General features: G+C 34.5%; 2 protein-coding genes and 1 pseudogene across 7 annotated transcripts; 2 read left to right on the top strand and 1 right to left on the bottom strand.

The window, feature by feature from the left end:
* Positions 1-5,485: 5,485 nt before the first annotated feature.
* LOC147392793 (Pentatricopeptide repeat (PPR) superfamily protein) lies at positions 5,486-19,686 on the bottom strand. Of its 6 annotated transcripts, none has more exons than XM_086456179.1 (3): positions 17,241-19,685; positions 16,592-16,857; positions 5,486-5,595 (listed from the first exon to the last, which is right to left on the bottom strand). In XM_086456179.1, the coding sequence occupies exon 1, from the start codon at positions 19,504-19,506 to the stop codon at positions 17,317-17,319; it is 2,190 nt and encodes a 729-aa protein (XP_086312305.1). In that variant the 5' UTR covers positions 19,507-19,685; the 3' UTR covers positions 5,486-5,595; positions 16,592-16,857; positions 17,241-17,316. The 6 variants fall into 6 exon arrangements, with proteins under 6 accessions (XP_086312305.1, XP_086312307.1, XP_086312303.1 ...); XM_086456177.1 differs by lacking the exon at positions 5,486-5,595 and adding an exon at positions 13,177-15,020 and having other exon boundaries at positions 16,554-16,857; XM_086456176.1 differs by lacking the exon at positions 5,486-5,595 and adding an exon at positions 13,181-15,020.
* LOC147392795 (uncharacterized) lies at positions 10,310-11,002 on the top strand. Its single transcript, XM_086456420.1, has one exon. It carries the CDS (start codon positions 10,310-10,312, stop codon positions 11,000-11,002), a length of 693 nt encoding a protein of 230 aa, XP_086312546.1.
* LOC147392794 (secreted RxLR effector protein 161 pseudogene) lies at positions 13,523-14,212 on the top strand (annotated as a pseudogene).
* Positions 19,687-22,691: the final 3,005 nt, after the last annotated feature.

Here is a 22,691-nt window from a genome sequence, read left to right as displayed (position 1 = left end):
GTTATCTTATATGAAAAATAAAAGGTCATATTTAAGGAAAAAATGGTAAATACAAGAGTGGAAAGGATGTATGGGCATGAAAACACATAAAAACTTGGTATGATGGACAAGGCAAACTAGTAAATCACACCCTCCTCTTGAAGAATCATCTTGAGAATTGGAGACTCTCTCAATTGCACCAATCGATGGCAGGTGAGATCTTTGTCAAGCATCATGACACCAATATCTCAGACAACAAGCGCTCTTCATGAATCCCTAAAATGTTGATACTTGACATGCAAGATTCAAATAGACAAAACATAGATATCTCGTAAGCCATTGCTCTTGAATGTAATTAGAGGCGAAAATGATTTGAGGGAATTGAAACCATTTAACAAAAGCATCTCTCTTGGATGTGGTAGAAGGGAGCTCTACAATAAAGCACAGCTACACTTCTAAAAAGAAAAAAAGTGTATGTGTGTGTGTGTGTGTGTGTGTGTGGAGGGGGGGGGGGGGGGGGGTTGAAGAAATAGGAATAGAATTCAAATGTTCAAACATAAAGTAGAATCAAACAATTCCTTTTCTTTATGATCTATCTATTTTGATAAGAAAGTGTTCTTACTTCAACTAGGTAAAATGTAGGTCTTTACAATTTGATATCATAGATTATTTGATTGTAACCAATCATATCTATCAAACTCAATGAAGAAATATTAATAGAATTCAAATAAGTGTTCAAACATAAAGTAGAATCAAACAACTCCTTTTCTTTACGGTCTATTTATTCTGATAAGAAAGCATTCTTACTTTAATTAGATAAAATGTGTGTCTTTACAATATGATGCCATAAACTACTTGATTGTAACCAATCATATCTATCAAAGTCAATGAAGAAATATGAATAGAATTCAAATAAGTGTTCAAACATAAAGTAGAATCAATCAACTCCTTTTCTTTACAGTCTATCTAATCTGATAAGAAAGCATTCTTAATTCAACAAAGTAAAATGTGGGTCTTTACAATTTGGTATCATAGACTACTTGATCGTAATCAATCATATCTATCAAACTCAATGAAAAATGCCAAAATAATATATTTTCTATTAATTTAATTTAAAAATTCTTATAAAACTCTATTAATCATTATATAAAAATAAAATAAAAAATACCATTATTTACCACAATGTATTACAATACCAATACTCTCATCAAAGAGAAATGGAAGTAAAGTAACTAACTCCTAAGCGCACAAGATTTAATCTTGCACTGGATGCTCCGAATCCGATATGAGAGAGTCTCTAGGTTGATGCTATGAACCTAGCAGGAGGGAGCAACTAGTATAAGCAAACCAAACCTCCTTCGTTTGTTATTGTTGGGATCTAGGACTTCATCTTGGTCCTCATACTCTCTTGTGGATTCCTTCTTTCTTGCTTTTGTTGAAATAAATCTTGCATAGTACCCATTCATCCAACTTCATGGAGAAGAGAAAAATAAAACAAGTATCATTTGCTAATTGTCAATAAAAATTATTTTTTTAATTATTTATCCTAATTATAATATCCTAATAATAGGCCATAACATGGGTCGGATTTTATCTGAGTGTTCCGAATTCGAATTTAGTGGGTTTGGTTCCTTGGAGTCTTTCCGAATAAAAAATTCGTCGAATATGGGTTGATATGCCTTGACCAAAGTCAAATACAAATCCACCCTTATATCCGCTTAGATTTCTATGATGAATGAACCATAAAAAATCTATATGTATTTATAGGAAATATGTGTTTTTCCTCCCATCTCAACCCTAAATTTAAAACTAAAAATGGTGCATCTTGCATTAATCTTCGTGAAAACCTGATACATTATAAGAGTCTTGTTGGAGTGATTGCATAAAACACTGTGTTTCACACTGCATTGATGTGGAGGTTCACACAACCATGGATGCTTTTCCATTACTCGTATCTCGAGGAAAGCACATTTGATTTCTTACAAAAATCCACATCAACACAGTGTGAAACATAGTGTCTTGCGCAATCACTTTAACTTTTTTCATATCATAATACATCTTTTCTTTACCATTATAATGAGAGTGTGCTCATTTGCTAACGCCAAAATTTGGAAGAGCCCCTTTTTAACATTTAACCTATTAATTATCAAGGTCATTTTTATCAAAACGAATAAAATTACAATCCCACAAGACGTTAGTTAATATTTAACTCTATAAAATTACAAATAACCTTTTTATTATCTTATCTACAAAATCACCTTAGTTAATATTTTAAATTATAAAAAGACCCATATAAATATTAAATGCTAAAATATGATTTAAAATGTTTAGAATATTTAAAGTAATTATAAGAAAATCTAAATAATGCCTCTTATCTATAATAACTACAATTGTATAAATTTCTAGAAAACAAGCAAAATTAGGCATATAAATCACCTTTTGGTCTTTGCAATTATTTATAAAAGGCTTTATCGAAGAGAGTTTGAACTCGTTCTTGAGCCAAGTTGTTTTCTTTTTAGAATGATCTTTATCAGACAACTTTCCTTTATAGTATACGAGCTCCATCTTCTTCCCTATTTCTCTTCCATTCAAATCATCGATATTCATGGCCTTTTCTGTCACCTTCCAGTAGCCATGTTTGGTAGACCTATCAGGTCTACAACCATTATTGTTCTTCTTAAATCTTGGAGTAAAGAAATAAAGTTTATCGTCTCCATGGTCGAAGGCATAATATGTACATGTTAACATTAAAATATCATAATAATAGTGACAAAAATAATTAATATGAAACATACAAGATATAAAATCTCATCTCGAGGCAATACAATGTATCATAACAAAAATCAAGATGGTCTCGACCAAAACAACTTATGTACGAGAAAATCATAAACATATTTAAAATATTAACTCTTTATAGATTAGAAATTGGGTTGCAATATTCTTTGATTAAACTTGTTTAAAGCTATACTTTGAAACAAAACAAATGTTCAAACTATTGATGATTTATTAGTTTTACATAAAAGACTACTGCAAGAACAGGTACATCTCAAATATTTACAAAACGTGAAGTTAAGGTATAAAATGGGTCGAATTTTATCCAAAATCTCATTTTAGTGGGTTTGGATCGTTGGAGTAGATCCAAATAAAAAAAAGGGGTAAGATATGGGTTGATGTCCCATTATCCCAATAGGATACGGATCCATTCAAATATCCACCTTGATCCGAATTATATATTGCTTTGAAAATTATAGTTTAAGGTTTTTCAAAATATCTTTCTCTATTACTTTAATGCAACATAAATTCTCATAAAATAAAATAGTATAACAATTAACAACCAAGCATGGAAGGAAAAATGTTGAACCATCCAAAATTCTCCGCTCCGAATCAAGCAATTTGGTTGGGTCAGATTCGGATTTAGTGAAATCAAATGATTCGTATGTGGTTTGCCTAGTATTACCCAGTATGATGATTTTACATTATTGTACTAACTCCTAATATTGGAGTTTTACAATTACTGAGTTTTACGCTGTTTTGCTATTGGGTTGTTTGGTTGTGTTTGATGCAGAATTTTCGATAACAAAGGGTATAAGGAACAAACTTATAAGAACTTTGAAAAAAAGAAAGGTTAATTTTCATCATTGAATTTTAATTTTAAATTTGAAAGATTGGTAGTCATCCATTTTCAGGACCTTGGATAAGTTCAAAGTTTTTTTTTTAAATATTTGTGAATGTGATTTTCTACATAAAATCTAGAAGGTTGTGGTGTTGGATTGCCAATATGGTAATCCATGTGGGCCCAACTATCTTTGGTAAGATTTGAAATCTTACTTTAAGTCTAGATAGCCTCATTATTAATACATTCAACCATCCCATCCCTAGAGCTGTCAATGGATCGGATCAGACCCAAAATCCAATCTGTTCCAATCCAATAGTTTCAAGTCTAGATCGATGGTTTGGGTTTCGATCCGATATCTTATTCGATCGGATTCGGATCAACCATGTCTCAATTCGATAAGGATGCGATCCGATTATATGTTAGAAAATATATAAATTGTATTATATTTTGTTGAGATGCATGAAGTTTATTTAGATCTGGATCTTAATATTGAGTTCTGATAAAAAAAAATCTGATCTGATACGGGTTTGAACCGATACTAATCGGATCAGTCTCGGATTCAATCCGATCCTCATTGGATCTGTACCAAATCAACCCCAATCCGATCTGGACCCAATCCGTTGAAAACCCTACCATCCCCGATGGGATATTAAAAAAAAAAAAATTACAGCAAGAAGCCAATACCAAGAGGAATAAATCAGGGTGAGGGGGGTCCAAGCAACAATATTACACAAATCATTGAAAAAATTTCTGTTTACAATGCAAATAAGTGGGAATGAAATTATAAAAACACCACAAACACTCATAAAGTAAAGTGTTATAAAACAACATACTAGCAAAACAAAAACAAAAAAAATCACAATCGCTAAACTTTAAATTTTCTTGATTTTACTAAGACCGACCATAGTTTTAATTAAAATTCGATTGCGTTCAATCAAACAAGCAATTGGCAAATTACCTGAATGAGTCAAATATCGGTCTATTTTCTTGATTTTGTTTTCAAAATAAATTATGTTCCAATGATCACCAACTAGCCCAAGTTGAATCGGAATTAGTTTTGAAACTAAATCGATATGATCTAAACAGCTTGGACATCTCTTCAGGTAGAAAAATAACGGAAACCAAAACCTCAAAACAACAAAACTTATTTTTCTAAAAGAGAGATTATTATTATGAATAAGAGTGCTGATTTTCTGATTATAAAGTCTTCACTTTCACTTGGTCAATACTCGACTGATGTGGCATGGACATAAAACCATAGATCTTTTTTCCTTGGGAAACAAAATTGCACATCCCCATAAAAGATGTGCAGTTGTGCATCCCAAGAAAAAAGATATATGATTCTCGTGCCACATCAGCCGAGTATTGACCTAGTGAAGACTTTCTAGTTAGGAATTCTTTATTCTATGAATAATGTTTTTCTGATGCTCCCCTCTGACACATACGCTCCTTAGCGTGGCATGTGCTAGAACCATAGGTATTTTCTCGGGATACATAACTGCACAAATTTATGAGTACAATTGTGTATCCTGAGGAAATATGGGATTCTAATCCATGTCACGTCAAAGAGCGTCCGTAAGAGAAGGCGTCAGAAAATCCTAACTCTATTATTATTTCTGTATGGTGGATACTTCATCATCTTTGTTATTGAGGGAAATTAATTTCCCATGTCAGAAATTTTAAGAAAAAACATCCAAACTACAATTATGAAATTAGAATGCATATTATCATAATTAAAGACAGAAATATCTAGACATGTAAAATAAATTATTAAAAAAAAAAAAAATTACTTACTGGAAAGTTGAAACGGTTCGAATTTGTAGATATTGAGATCTCAAATAATCCCATAATGAATTGACTTTCCATGTATCTTTCGAGATAAATAACATAAGATGAGTTCTTGATCAGTTGGACGAAATTTGTAACTTATTGGAACGTTGTTGCACTCTTCAATATTTTCTTTAGAAAGTACTTCCAATGCTCTATGATCCACTCTATCTCTACAAGATTCAAGAGAGACAGAGAACAAGTCTTCAAAAACAAAACAAAAAAAGCAAACCCACTCTAACAATGGCAAACCCAGTAGCACCATACGATTCCATCTGTGAAATCGTCCGATAATAGGAACTCTGACATTTTCTAAGATCTGTTATTGGCACCCAAACTTTTACTTACTACACCCCAATTAAAAATAGGAACAATGACCACAAAGACCTATTTTTTTTTTAAATGTTTTAAAAAATCCCATCTAAAAAATATGGACTCTTTATTCTTTAGTATCCAATTTATCAAATATTAGTCTAAATTTTTGAAGTAAAAGTACCATAATTACCCTTTCAATGATTTTTGAAGTTTAAAGAAACATGTTTATTTGAGAATATTTGAACTACTCCTATATTTAATAATTAATGACATGCCCCTTAACTATGATTATCTCTTATAAATCAATTTAAAAAAAAAAAACTTGTTTTTCTTACCAAAACTAGTAATCTTTAAATCACATAGATAATGATGATGATGACTAAACCAGTGATGATGATAGAGATGAATATGATTATCCTCAAACTGATTTGGTCTATGTATATTAGATTTATTAAAATATATAAATAATTAAAACATAATTTTAAAATTCGACTTGAATGTTCATCGACTTGATTCAACTCAAAAATTAGCAAAGTTGATACAAATGAGTCAAATAAAATTATATCGAATTTATGAATAATTTTTAATAAATAAAATATTTATTTTTTATTTTTCATAGAAATATTTATAACTAAATAAATTGGTCAAGTTTTTTATTTGAGTCTTTATATTTTTAGATCAAACACTTTGTAAAATTGTTTGAAGGGTATTTCAGGTAATTTAAAAAAAAAATCTTCAAAACATCCTTAATGGACTAATATTTTATTAAGTGAGACTTAAACGATCTGTATTCTTTATGAGAGCAATATTCGATATGTGTTCTCAATAAAGAGTCCTCCAAGGTCATTCTCCCTTAAAATAAGAAGAAACTAAGTAAATGATTGAGAATAATTAAAAGTTAGAAGTTCTCTCTCATTTGTTTTCTCGCTAGATTTCTAATTTTTGGGTTTAAGATTTTATATGAGCTTAATCATAATTGTAAACAACTACTAAAATTGTTTGAATGAGTGTTATAATTTTTTGTAATGTTGATATAATAATTTGTTCCAAAAGAATGTAATGTTTGCATGGTGCATTTTAGTATGTAATTGGGGTGTGATAAATAATTTAAGAAATTAGGGTGTACTAATCAAAAGTCATATGCCAATAACGGCTCTCTTTTCCATTTTCTAGATTTCAATTTTTGTGGGTTTAGGATTTTATATCAGCCTAACGATAATTGTAAACAAACAACTGAAATTGTTTGCATTTGTACTGTAATGTTTGAAGAGTGCCTTTAATCTTTAATTGGGATGTGATAAATAATTTGATAATCCATACGATTTTTCGCAAAAATAATCTTTTACTGATCAAAATGAGCAGGTAAACTATTCATAAACTCCAATTTTAGTGGAGATGATATCAAATTTTTTTTTATTGTATTTAAAATTATTGCTACATAGAAATGCATCAATGGATTAATTATTATTTTTTACATTTTATGTATTTTTTTATATATATATTTTACCTTTTACTTACATGTTAAATTAATTTTAATATTATTTTATTAATAAGTCTCATAAATTTTTTTTTAAGGATATATAAATATATATTTTTTAATAATATTTGTTGGATCATCAAGAGAAAATATTAATTAGTTCTTTATTTACACTTGAGGGTGTTATAGTTAATTTATCAAAATCTAAGTATCTACAGCACATAGCACAACAAATTTTCAACATAGTTTATCAAACGTGATTTTAACAAATAACAACACAAATGGTAGTGTTAAAGGCACATAATTATTACCAAGGGCACCCCACACTATAGACAATTTTTTTTTTTTTTGAATGGGCTGATTTTTTGTGAACCATATAATGAGGAGATGATCCTCACAAAATATCAGCCCATTTCGAAATTTCTAATCCCATCAAATGTGGTTTATAAAAACAAATGGCTGATTTATGATTCTTCAACTTGTTTTGATGGGGTTAGAAGTTTTGGAATGAGTTGGTTTTTGGTGAGGATGATCTCTACATTATAGAGATTATCCTGATCAAAAAAATAACTCACTCTGAAACTTTTAATTCATATAAGACAAAATGGTGAGAATGACCTCTCCCCAAAAAACTAGTTCATTTAGAAACTTTTAATTCATATAAGACAAAACAATTTGACTATGATGTGGGGTGCCCTTGGTAATAATTGGGGTGCCTTTAACACTACCCCAACAACAATTTAGAATGACGAAAACTGACTGCAGCAACAATTTAGAATCACAAAAGTTGACAACATTACCAAGTAGGATTTAACACTAAATTGCAATCAGATCTAACGGATGGATACTCATCCGATAAAATTTGGATCTCAGAGTCATGTACATGAATACTAAAACTTGGGTCAACTTGGACTTAGACCCATAGCTCAATTGTTTGCAAAGCAACTTTGAGGTCGTGGATTCAAGTCCAACTTACCCATCAAATAAAAAAAACTCAAGCTAGTTAGAAAAATTTGATGATTCCCGACTTGATCAGTTTATGTAGATAAGCTTGTCGACACTTATTTTAATGCCTATAATTGAGTTAAGATCCATTGAAGAAAGAAATCAACAGCATTGACCAAGTCAACATTATTTGACTGAGGCAACTCAACCCAAGCTTTGATCGGTCACAAGATCTAGTCCAACTTCTCTTAGGATTCTTTATTTTATTGAGTTTCTATATTTTAAGTTGTTTAAGTAGTCCTAGTTAATTTATATTTCAATTTTAGAAAGTTACTTTTTATAATTAATTTCTAATTTGTTTTATGTTTGTTAGATTCGTTTTTATTTTTTAGATTATAATTAGATGTCCAAATTGAGCTCTAATAGGAGTAGAAAGCTAGTAACATGTTAAGAAATTAAGAAATTACTTTTTTATATTTTAAAAGGTTTTTAAGTTAAGAATTATCTATATAAGGAACTCCAATAAATAAATTCAATGAAATAATTTTTTTTGAAGATTGATTAATAAAAGAAGATATTTTTCTTCATTTTCTTTGTTTTTTTGAGCATTAGAGTCTGATAGTGGTTTTTAATTTTAGTGTTTGCGATTGATTTTCATCAATCTCAAATCTAAATTGAAGTTTCTCGTCTGTTTTGCTCAATATAGAGATTCTTCATTACTCTTAGCTCTCGGAATTTCACTCTAAAATCAGATTTTTAACGTAAAGTCAGGTTTGTGTGTTCTACCCGACATCATCAGTGTTATTCAAAATAATATTATAGAAATATGCATAAATAAATAAAACACTACAAAAAAATGTGTGGGCAAGGTCTTTATACAATCAGTCTCATTGAGGGGGGCTTTTAGTGTGGAAGGAATAGAAGAAAGAAACAGATTTCCTCCGAAAGGAGGGGGCTCATAAACTCCCTGCCTAGGGTTCCGTTGCCAGGTGGCCACCCTCCTAAAGGAGCACATTCCACTGGCTGTACTCACTGATCAGATGGCATGCTCCCAATGGTGCGTAACTCACGTCCATTTCGTGGTCGTAAGCATCATCCTCGAACTGTCCTGAATCTGGGCCGCACTGAATGCCCAGGTTTCCATACTAATGGAGCACTTCTACCTGTCAATCAACTTCCACAAGTCTCCCTCTTCCACGTGTTAGTTGTCGCCCTCGTGCCTATGTCAAGTGTTTTGGTACCATAGCCTTTTCAAAAAAAAATTCCCCCCCCCCTCCTCCCCTCGCCCCAATGGTGTGTTAAAATTCAACACCAGTCCAAATTGGAAAAGCCCACATTTATTGTCCAAGTCCAATAGTTATTTATAACCCAATTTCTAGAATCTTCCTAGAGAAAACTCTAGATGTCTTTAGATAAGAGAAAAATAGAAGATTCTAGAATTATAGATATTTTGGTAGAAAACTCTAGACTAATAGATATTTTTAGAAAGTTCTAGATGACAAAATTGTAACCACTAGATTAAGAATGTGTTGGCACAATCCTAACCATTAGTTAAGGAGGTGCCACTAGTATAAATAGGAGTGAGTCCTCTCATTTTGTAATCAAGTAGTAAGAAACAAGTTGTGAGAAATAAGTTGTGAGTAAGAGGTCTTGAGAGGTTGTAAAAAGTGTGAGTGTTTGTAAAAGTGTATTCTTCTTAATAGAGTGTTATTTTCTTCTTCAACTTGTGAGTGATATTTTTATTGAGGGTATAGTACAAGTAAATCGTTTACTTGTTTATATCCAACATTTGAGTATTTAGAGTCGAGTACTCTAGATTTTTCCTCAACAATTGGTATCAGAGCGAGGTTGCCAAGGATCGTTTTTGGTGGAGCTATCTTGAATCGTGAGGAGTTTACTACTCTACAAGATCGTTAGTCAAGTTTGTCCTGTTTAGTCGAAACTCTGTCGGCACGATGGGTGACCTTCAAGTAGTTGGAGGAATCAAGAAGCTCAACAACCAAAATTACAACACGTGGGCAACATGCATGGAGTCTTACCTACAAGGTTAAGACCTTTGGGAGATTGTCGGTGGTAGTGAAGTTACACAACCGACAACAGAAGATGCCAATGGCATCTTGAGAAAATGGAAGATTAAAGCAGGCAAGGCGATGTTTGCTTTAAAGACCACAATTGAAGAAGAAATGTTAGAGCACATTCGAGATGCCAAAGCACCGAAAGAAGCATGGGATACCTTCGCTACACTCTTTTCAAAGAAGAACGATATAAAGTTACAACTTCTCGAGAACGAGCTGCTATCAATGGCGCAACGTGATATGACGATCGCCCAATACTTTCATAAGGTGAAGTCAATATGCCGTGAAATTTCAGAGTTAGATCCGAATGCTGCTATTGGAAAAACCAGGATAAAAAGAATAATTATCCATGGTTTGCGACCTGAATACCGAGGCTTTATTACTGCAGTACAAGGATGGCCGACACAACCATCACTTGTTGAGTTCGAAAATTTGCTTGTTGGTCAAGAAGCTTTGGCTAAGCAAATGGGAGGAGTCTCGTTGAAGGATAAGGAAGAAGCACTTTACACAAGCAAAAGTAAAGGTAGCTTCAAGCAGTACGTCAGAGGTGGATCTAAAACGAATGGTGACAAGATAAGAGGTCATCAAAGAAAGGGAGGCTCTCGTCCAGGGGGAGCTTCAAAGAATCACGGTAATAGTAGAAGGTTCGAAGGCGATTGCTACAACTGCGGGAAGAAGGGCCACATGGCGAAAGACTGCTGGTCTAAGAAAAAGCATGCTGAAAGTAATGCTGCTACTTCCAGTTCTAAAGAGAAAATTGAAGATTAATTGGGATGCTGAAGCATCGTTTGTAAAGGAAGAAGAAGAAGTAGCTCTTACAGCTACATCTGAACGGATTGACTACGAGAATGACTGGATCGTAGACTCGGGGTGCTCAAATCACATGACAGGTGATAGACAGAAGTTGCAAAACTTGTCTGAGTACAAGGGAAGTCGTGTGGTGGTGACGGCTGACAACTCAAGGTTACCGATAGCTCACATCGGTAAGACGATAGTCACACCTCGTTATAATTCTAACCAGGTGCCACTTCAAGATGTCTACCATGTTCCAGGAATGAAGAAAAATTTGTTATCCGTAGCTCAATTAACTTCATCAGGCTACTATGTCTTGTTCGGTCCCCAAGATGTGAAGGTATATCGTGACATCAAAATCTCAGAAAAGCCAACGATGGAGGGACGACGATTGGAGTCAGTTTACGTAATGTCAGCAGAGTCTGCATATGTAGACAAGACAAGAAGGAACGAGACAGCAGATTTGTGGCACATGCGGTTGAGTCATGTTAGCTATTCCAAGCTAAGTGTAATGGTAAAGAAGTCGATGCTTAAGGGACTTCCTCATCTTGACGTGAGAACAGACACGGTCTGTGCGGGATGTCAGTATGGTAAAGCACATCAATTGCCATACGAGAAATCGAAGTTTAAAGCAAAAGAACCATTAGAGTTAGTTCACTCTGATGTGTTCGGGCCAGTCAAGCAACCATCAGTCGGCGGAATGCGGTACATGGTGACCTTCATTGATGACTTCTCTAGGTATGTGTGGGTTTTCTTTATGAAAGAAAAATCTGAAACTTTTTCAAAGTTTAAAGAGTTCAAAGAGATAGTTGAAGGAGAAGTAGGAAAGAAGATCCGTTGCTTGCGCACAGATAACGGATGAGAATATAGCTCGGACGAGTTCTCTCTATACCTACGAGAATGCAAAATACGTCGTCAATATACATGTGCCAATACACCACAACAGAATGGTGTAGCAGAAAGAAAGAATCGGCATCTTGCAGAAACTTGTCGGAGTATGCTACATGCAAAGAATGTACCAGGAAGATTTTGGGCCGAAGCTATGAGAACAGCAGCCCATGTGATCAACAAACTTCCTCAACCAAGGTTAGAGTTTGTTTCACCCTTTGAGAAACTGTGGGACATAAAGCCTACAGTTAGCTACTTTCGAGTATTCGGATGTGTATGCTATGTATTTGTTCCTGATCATTTACGTAGCAAGTTCGATAAGAAAGCAGTCAGGTGTATCTTTGTTGGATACGATAATCAGAGAAAGGGGTGGAGATGCTGTGATCCTACAACTGGAAGGTGTTATACATCACGAGATGTGGTATTCGACGAAGCATCTTCTTGGTGGTCCTCAGGAAAAGAGGTGTTGCCAGACTCAAGAGAATTCGAAGACAAACTACAACAAAAGATGGAGGAGCACACTGTCAAAATTCAACCAAGTTCAGATGAAGCTGGAGATCTGCATGACAGTGATGGTGATCAAGAGTTGGCCCAGAATCCTTGGAAAACTGGTATATATCAACAAGAAGATCATCCTGAAGAAACGGAAGTATCAACTCCACAATCACAACTGAGAAGGTCAAACAGAATTCGCAAACCAAATCCCAAATATGCCAATGCAGCCATAGCTGAAGAAGCAACTGCTAAAGAACCCGAGACATTTGAAGAAGCATCACAAAACTCTGAGTGGATCAAAGCTATGGAAGAAGAAGTCACAGCGTTAAATCAAAATCAGACCTGGGATCTGGTGCCAAAGCCAAAAGATGTGAAACCCATATCCTGCAAATGGGTTTACAAGATAAAGCGCCGTCCAAATGGATCAATTGAGAGGTATAAGGCTAGACTGGTGGCTCGAGGGTTTTCTCAACAATATGGGCTAAACTATGATGAAACGTTTAGTCCGATGGCGAAACTTACAACTGTACGAGTCCTACTAGCACTTGCAGCCACCAAAGATTGGAACCTGTGGCAGATGGATGTGAAGAATGCCTTTCTGCACGGGGAGTTAGATCGAGAGATCTATATGATCCAGCCAACAGGTTTTCAGAACCAAGATCATCCTGAGTATATGTGTAAGCTGCGAAAGGCACTCTACGGATTAAAACAAGCACCAAGGGCGTGGTACGGTAAGATTTCTGAATTTCTTACTCAAGGTGGCTATTCAGTAACACCTGCAGATTCGAGTTTGTTTGTCAAAGCTAATGGAGGAAAGTTAGCTATCGTGCTTGTGTACGTGGATGATTTAATCATAACGGGTGATGATGAGGCAGAAATCCTTCGAACAAAGGAGAATCTATCTGTTCGTTTCCAGATGAAAGAACTTGGACAACTCAAGCACTTCCTTGGTTTAGAAGTTGATCGTACACGAGAAGGAATATTTCTCTGCCAGCAAAAATATTCTAGAGATTTATTGAAGAAGTTCGGAATGCTCGAAAGCCAATCTCAACACCAATGGAACCAAATGCTAAGCTGTGTGCACATGAAGGAAAAGACTTGAAAGATGCAACGATGTATCGACAACTGGTAGGTAGTCTTATCTACTTGACTTTGACTCGACCTGACATTTCTTATGCAGTTGGTGTGATGAGTCGGTACATGCAAAATCCAAAGAAGCCACATTTGGAAGCAGTCCGACGAATACTAAGATACGTGAAGGGTACAATTGACTATGGTCTTTTGTACAAGAAAGGCGAAGATTGCAAGCTAGTTGGCTACTGTGATGCTGATTATGCAGGAGATCACGACACTCGTCGATCAACTTCTGGGTATATGTTTACTCTTGGATCGGGAGTGATTTCTTGGTGTAGCAAGAGACAACCGACTGTGTCTTTATCAACAACAGAAGCAGAATATCGAGCAGCAGCAACAGCAACTCAAGAGAGTATGTGGCTGATACAGCTGATGAACGATCTACATCAATCAATAAATTATGCGGTTCCATTATACTGTGATAACCAGTCAGCAATCCGTTTGGCAGAGAATCCAGTTTTTCATGCAAGAACTAAACATGTGGAAGTGCATTATCATTTTGTTAGAGAAAAGGTTCTTCAAGAAGATATAGAAATGAGACAAATCAAAACAGATGATCAAGTTGCAGACTTGCTCACAAAAGGATTGAGTACTGGCAAGTTTGAAAACTTTCGTCGTCAACTCAACATGGTGCAAAGAGTAAGAGCTGGTGTTGAGGGGGAGTGTTAAAATTCAACACCAGTCCAAATTGGAAAAGCCCACATTTATTGTCCAAGTCCAATAGTTATTTATAGCCCAATTTCTAGAATCTTCCTAGAGAAAACTCTAGATGTCTTTAGATAAGAGAAAAATAGAAGATTCTAGAATTATAGATATTTTGGTAGAAAACTCTAGACTAATAGATATTTTTAGAAAGTTCTAGATGACAAAATTGTAACCACTAGATTAAGAATGTGTTGGCACAATCCTAACCATTAGTTAAGGAGGTGCCACTAGTATAAATAGGAGTGAGTCCTCTCATTTTGTAATCAAGTAGTAAGAAACAAGTTGTGAGAAATAAGTTGTGAGTAAGAGGTCTTGAGAGGTTGTAAAAAGTGTGAGTGTTTGTAAAAGTGTATTCTTCTTAATAGAGTGTTATTTTCTTCTTCAACTTGTGAGTGATATTTTTATTGAGGGTATAGTACAAGTAAATCGTTTACTTGTTTATATCCAACATTTGAGTATTTAGAGTCGAGTACTCTAGATTTTTCCTCAACATGGTGCTCTACTAGTGGATGGCGCCATGGTGACATCTATGTGGCATATCTATGCCAATCTTGTCAACACGTAACTTGGCAAAAAGTCCCCCCCCCCAACATGTGGTGTTCTACTAGTGGACGGCGCAATGGCATTGTCTATGTGGCCTTGCTTACACCAATTCCCTCACACGGTGTTCTACTAGTGGATGGCGCAATGGCATCGTCTATGTGGCCTTGCTTGCGCCAATCCCCTTGACACACAACTCGGCAAGTGTGGAGGAGGCTGTCTTTAGCACCATCTACAAAACAAAATAGTTTTAAAATTAGCATTAACATTCACCATTTTGAAACTCGGCCAAGATGACTCAATCATCCAATCTTGGAGATAATCAGGTGAGATGATCAATGTGAATCGTTCCCTCACATGGATAGGTGAGGGCCGATCCAACTTATATATATACTAACAATCTCGAGAATCCAATTAATAATTTATTATCTTGAAAATCCAATTAATAATTTATTATATTATATAGAATCTGTGAGTTGTAATCACTTTGGATTACCAAAATATTTATATAAAAAAATTAATAAATTTTTTTTTTTGTATATTTTTACTATCAATTTCATTTATTTACTTTAAAGTTAATTACTATAGGTAAGAGGGAGAAAAAAATTAGTGGATCATGGATTGAAAGTATAAAAGTGGGGTGTCACCACAGAGAGTACAGAAATAAGTCAGTACTTGTAAATTATGGACTATACATATTTTATATTTAATAATATATTGTTATTTTCACAAATTTTAAAATCAATTTTTGGGTGGCCGCCTAACTTATCCTGTTGCACATTGGGAAACTTCAGTGGGATCTGATGAGTGCCACCATAGGAGCTAGTCCCATCTCAAAATGGGTTTGGGGATACCTTATCGGGAAAAAAAAGTCCATGAATTACATATGGAAGAAATGGAAATTATGGATAGGATGCCTAAACCGAGAATGTAAGAAGGCTATTGTTCTTTTTCTAAACATAGATCTTTGCGTAATTTTTTATGATGGATTATATTGTGAGGATTATTTTTGGTAGATTCTTTTTAAATCTTTTTTAAAACTAATATTTTGTATGGTGGATTATTTTGTATAATGGATGGAATTGTTTGCTTGAGAGTGATATTTTGAGGTGTTCTTTCTCTAAAAATTTACTAATTCATGTGCATATTATTTTATATCAATCTTATTGATACATGTAATTGTTCCAAGTGGCAGAACCATGAAATGTTGTGTCATTTGTTGTTGATTACATATTTAACTCCCCAAAATCAAGAACAAGAAGATCATCAATAGTGCTCAAAGAGAATCATCAAATGGTGCTTACATCAAGCATGATCCTTTGCATTTTATAGTCATTTAGCACTATTACTAGGTGCATTTTTTCCAATAATTTTTATTTTGTAGGATTTTTATTTTGTTTTAAGTATTTGTAACTATGGTCATGTTTGGTGGCCAACTATTTGATCTATTATATACATTGTAGTAATTATCAATGGACTCTCAGATTAAATGTATGCGTTCTAAATTTAGTTCTTGATCATGGTACTATTTATCAAATGACTCATTATAATATATTCATAGATGTTCTATACATCTCCACTTCTTGTGGACTAAATATATAGTTTTTAAGGGGAAAGTTTTTCACTTTAAAAAAAAATAGAATAACAAGCAACTCCTACAGTGATAAATGATAATTATGATAGAAAATATTCAAAACTATCAAGATGGTTTATGCATGTACAATAAAAAGGAGGCACCAAAGGGTTTGGTGAAGATATCTCTGACCTATTGACTTGTCAAAATATGAGTAGTACGAACAAAACCTGGCTGAATATTCTCGTGAACAACAAGACAATCGATCTCACTATGTATCGTGCGTTCATGGAAGAAAGAATTGACGGCAATGTAAGGCAGCCTAGTTATCACAAAATAACAATACTGGCTGTGGATGATGTACATGTAGATCCTGTAAGAGGTAAGATAGCCAAGTGAGCTCCCAACATGTGGTAGCCATGGCATGGCGTTCTGTTTCATCCAAAGAACAGGAGACCATAGATTGCTTTTTGAGAGTAAATAAGGAGCAGGTACCCTGTTAGGTAAAAAAATACGTTACCCCATATAGTGGATATCACATATTTTCTAAATATTTTTAAGACACATACGATATGGTAACTTTGGCTTCTTGGGTACCCAGTTTTGTTATTTCCCCATAGTTTTCTACATGTGCAATGGAGGAATAAATTGAATGCCATCATCAAAAAAATTTAATTAAGGCTTTAATGATGATGAGCAACCAAACCATTCTTACATTGTTTTGATCCTCCTCTAAAACAGATAAAAAAAAATAGAGGTAGTTCATCTTACCAAAATAATTTCCTTCTAATCAAATGGGCTAGCTCAATTAGATTATCTATTCATATAATTGAATGCTAATTTGAAAAAAGAAAACAGTGGAAAGTTCTAGCATTGTACCATAATGGGGAGAAGGCTCCGTGAGTTTCAACATTTTTGAGCTTCAAATCTTAACCACGACTTGCCATTAACGTCTTCAATCACAATCTCCTTCCACACAATCCAAATCATGTTTCACAAAATCTACATTTAAAGAATAACTCAACCACCCAATCTCCTCCATCAACTCTCCTAATATCCGATAAATCTCTTCACATTGAGGATGAGATCGATCTTCAGCATTGAAAGCGTGAACCTCGTTCTTCACCTCGGTCCAACTCCAACCGGGGACCTTCTTCACCCCTCTCTCCCTCATCGCCTTCTTAACACTAGCCCTCTCGTCCCACCTTCCAAGATGCCCATACATATTAGAGAGAAGAACATACGTGCAATGCTCTTCAGGCTCTAACATCAACAAAAGACTCGCTACTTCACTAGCCAATTCTATCTCACCATGTATCCTACATGCACCCAATAAAGTCTTCCATACCATCGAATCAGGTTCAAAGGGCATTGATTCAATCAAGTCTTTTGCTTCATTGAGACGCCCAGCCCGTCCAAAGAGGTCTACCCCACAAGAATAATGCTCCATACGAGGGGGAATCCCATATTTAGCTTCCATAGAGTATAGAAAATCTGAACCTTGTTTAACCAAACCGATGTGACTACATGCAGTGAGAACAGCAACAAAGGTTATATGATCCGGTTTCACCTTACATTCTTGCATTTGTGAGAAGAGATCAAGTGCTATTTTACCTTGGCCATGTTGAGCGTACCCAAAAATAATAGAATTCCATGTAATTGGCCCGTCTTTCGGAGTTGCTTCAAAGGATTTTCTTGCATCTTCAATGACCCCGCACTTGGAGTACATAAATATCAATGAACTAGCAACAAAGTCATTCGACTCAAAACCAGATTTAAGAACCAAGACATGAACTTGTTGCCCCAATTGAAACGTTGCTAAATCTGAGCAAGAGCGGAGTACAGCAGAGTACGCATAGTGATCGATTCCAAGAGGCATAGTTTGCATAAGCCCGAAGAACTTCAAGGCATCTTCACTCAACCCATTTTGTGAAAACCCAGTTAGGATCGAGTTCCAAGAGACACTGTCCTTGGACACCATAGAGTTGAACTGTTTTAATGCATCTTCCATGAATTTCTCATTGGACTTGAGATACATGGAAATTAACGAATTGCAAACTGATATCGCTTCCTCAAATCCCTTTTTTATTACTAATCCATGTAAAGACTTCCCTTGGTTTTGATGTTCGGGTCCAAAACAAGAACTTATAACACTAGTGTAAGTGTATGCATCTTTCTCAATCCCAAGTCTTTGCATTTTGATGAATAACTCGATCGCAAGGCCTCCAAGATTGCGCGTCACATAAGCCGCCAACATGGAATTCCACGTCACCAAATCTCGATTTCCATTTGTGGAGTCGAATACCCTTCGTGAGTCCTCAATGGAACCACATTCGGAATACGATGTGATAGTCGCATTACGTGTAGTTATATCAAATGCACGGCCATGTTTTATAATCTTGGCATGGGTTTGTGTCGTTAATTTATAGAATTTAGGGTCATCGAGCAATATCAGAAGGCTAGCAAATGATGCATCATCGGGATTCATACCCTCTCTCTCCATACAATCAAGAAGCCAAAAAGCAGTCTCCCGATCACCCATTTGAGCATACCCCGCAATTAACGCATTCCACGAGACAGAATTACGATCTGAGATGCACTCAAAGACTGCATAGGCTTCTTCAATTTTCTTGCACTTTGCATACATATCTAATAACGCGCTACCCGAGAAAACATTCCTCTCATAACCCGTCTTAACGATGATTGAATGCAATTGACTCCCAAGTACGACACAACCCATGTAAGCAATTCCCTTCAAAATGCTTCCGAAGGTGAATTGATCAAAAGCAAACCCATCTCTCTTCATGATTTTCATAAGCTCCAAAGCTGTCTCATGGTTACCGATATTTACGTATCCTGTGACCATTGTATTCCAAGTAACTGAGTCTCTTTGGGGAATTTCTTCGAACAGTTTGTGTGCTTGAGTGAAATCTTTGCATTTTGTGTACCCACTTAAGATGTTGTTGGCTGTATAAATGTCTGTGATGGTTCCTGCACTGATGGCTCGAGCGTGGGTTGTCGAGACCTCCGTGTGGGAAGCTGAGGTTTGGATGAGTAACGGTCTCTTGCACGTGTAACTGCCGTAACTGTTTTTTTGATAGAGACATTGAAAGGGGTTTTTCTTCACCCTTTCAATGCAAAACATGTGATTATGTTTGCTAATTATTTCTCATTTTCTTTGGGACTATATAAAACAACGTATAGGGTGATAAGACATACCCCTCCAAATTTTGATGAATATTCTAGGTACCTGTGTTTTCAAATTGATGATATGCTCCCTTGACCATGGTCTTCTCGAAAAGCTAGTGATAATAACCTAAAGTGCCCTTCAGTGCATTTGGATAGAGCTTCTTGATGACTTTTGCTCCTGCGGGGAGCTAGCAAATGTTTAGATAGGTTTTTACTCTTGCGGGAAGAGGTTTTTTGCTCTTTGTTAAGAAGCTCAAAAAACTTATTTTTCTGCGGAGATGTTTTTTGCTCATGGGGAGAGATTGAGCTTTTGCTCTTGCGCGAAGAGGCGTATCCACACAGGGCCTTATCTTCAAACTCTAGCAGATAACCTTGGAAATTTAAGAATTTTCTACAGGAGAGGTTTAAAATAATTTACTGTTGAAATTGAAGAGCTTGAAACCCTTGGATTTGTGTTAGATATTGAAATGAGGGTATTTAAGTCATATCGCATTAGACTGCTAGAGATGACTGAGATCATGGGGCATGCCATTAGTTTGAAAGTGTAAGTGTGTAAGAATCATAGATGCCTTTTATCGAAATACTAGTAAATAAGAATCTACCATTCCTACATACTTCTACATCACGAAAGTGAGATATGAGATACAATCTTGAGGTCACTACAACACGACTCTTTTTAGAATCATTATACTAATTTATATCGACTCCAAACTTTGATTAAAGATATTTGAATGGAGGACATCCCTACACCCTTTGGGATAGTCGGATGGGAGTAGCGCCTATCGTCACACATCCCTGTCTTGCTAAAAAATTTCAATGTGCTACTTAGTAAATTAAGACATTGCCCAATTTCCAATTTCCAATAAACAATCAAAGGGAGAAAATCTTTATTTCTAATTTTATCATTGAGCCAAGTCTTGATGGAATCTTTGTTTTTGTTAACCCCCCCTGTTGGCCATTCACAGGGATTTATCTCTACTTACTTAACATGCATGGTTTGTAGGGTATTGCATGTACTCAGGGGATCTAGGGTGAGATATGGTGTTTTAAGAGGTCAGTTGCCTCATCCGTGTTAGAGGTCTGGAACCCCATCATCAAATAAATGAATAAAAACAAGTTCAAGCATTGAGCCAACCAAGATGGAGAGACGTTTAGGTGATCTAGGTACCCCTATCATATTTTGCTGATTATTTTTATATATCCCAATGTTTTCTAATTAGGATGTGTCTCTTGACATTGGTTTTCTAAGAGGAAAAAAAAAATTGACCTATATGTCATTCATCCTCTCATTAAGTTTTCACAAAATCCACCATCTTACCTCTTGCTAAGTTAAATTAACTTTTGACCCATCTAACTTTGTCCGGTCCTTAGTCAAAATAAATATAAAAAATAAAAACGTTTTCAACTATCCAAAAATCCTATCTTGATCTTGAGGTTTGAATGTCGAGGGAGAGAACATCTTGAAGTTCAAGGCGAGGCTAAATGATTTCATCAAGGCATTTTGGAAATGGGCATTAAGGCCTTATTTAATCAAATAAAAAACATTGGGTCATATCTAAAATATTTACAAATGATAGACTACTAGCTTTGTAACCCATTAAATTAGGAGGCCCATAGTTGATTATTTACCCATAATTGATTCTACCTAATGGCATCTACTATAAATTTATGAATGTTTTTAGGTAGTTTATAATTTCTCAAATATAAAACATTAAATATTGTTAACTAAAAAATAATATCAATATAAACAATTACAACAAATTTTAAGATCATATTCAAATAGAAAATTTATTAAGTAAAACTTAAATTCGAAATCTTTAATTTACCAAATAAATGACACCTTGTTTTCTACATTTGCATATCAATGTAAATTCATTAAGTTTTGGGTTTTAAATTTTACAATGTAATTTTAGGTTATAAAATTTTACAGTAAGTTGTGCAAAAGTGTAACAAGAGTAAAAACAAATAAGAAAACAATCACACAAAAAACACATATTTATGTGATTCGGCAAATTGTCTACGTTCACAGAGGATAAGAAGAAAAAATCCACTATCAACGTTAAATTTTACACACTCTCTGTCCTCTACAACTCTCTCAACTGCAATGAACCTTAGAGAAAAAAGCATTTTAAAATTCCTATCCGGAAAAAATATATATATACACCCAAAAATTCTGCCTCCTTGAACCCCTGTTTTGAAAAAGATCCCCTTTGATACCATTTTGCCTCTTGACGTCCAAACCCAATAAAAATACTATAGACATCTCACAATACAATCCTTAATATTGAGTTTTTTTTTATGTATATTACAACTTCAAAAATATATTGGGTGTGTAGTCTTTAAATATATTTAAGCATTAAACAGTTTTCATGGGATTTATAATCATCAAATATTAATTTAGGATAAAGGTGTCCAAAATGTAAAATAATTTTAATGAGGACATGCTAAGTGAAATTTGCACCTTAAAATTAATAATTTCACTAAAAATGTAAAATAGTATATATAAATAATTTGTATCCTAATAATGAAAATCATGGTTATACTCAAACCCATAGCTCTATTGAATTTTCACTCATTCCATGTCGATGTTGCATTTACACACCCACTAGTATGACTTGTTTAGTGACACCATTATTGTCATCCCGTCAATCTTAATTCTAATAATTATTGGTAGGGATGCATTGTCCCATGAAAAACACGGAGTCCTAACGAATAAACACAAATCCAATGGTTGGAATTTATCCTAGTGATATATTGTATATCATCGACATACATGTTTTATATTGATAGTTGGATTTATGTTTTAAGGATAGGGATTTTGTATTTTTTTCATGAGTCACCGGATCCTAATACATGTTTGTTTAATTTGTTTCTAACAATATAAATTTTATTTTATGTAAAAGGTTTGTGATGAATCATGCATGTAATTTCAACAACATTTCACTACAAATACCGTAATTTTTCTACAGTATTGTTTACTAATTACAATAACTACCAATTTTTCCACTTTCATTATTTTGAAATAGAAGGTGGCATGTGCAATGACACACGTATCATAAGATACGGGTATTTGTGAGATCCAAATTTTGGTGTCCAACCACTTCTACTCTGCCTTCTCCCATTATAATAGTAAAGTTTTAA

This window comes from Akebia trifoliata, chromosome 10 (assembly GCF_017979445.1).
Source record: "Akebia trifoliata isolate Shusen 1 chromosome 10, ASM1797944v1, whole genome shotgun sequence".
NCBI lineage: Eukaryota > Viridiplantae > Streptophyta > Magnoliopsida > Ranunculales > Lardizabalaceae > Akebia > Akebia trifoliata.
The sequence above is the reverse complement of the archived record's forward strand: the minus strand, read 5'-3'. Positions and strand labels throughout refer to the sequence as shown.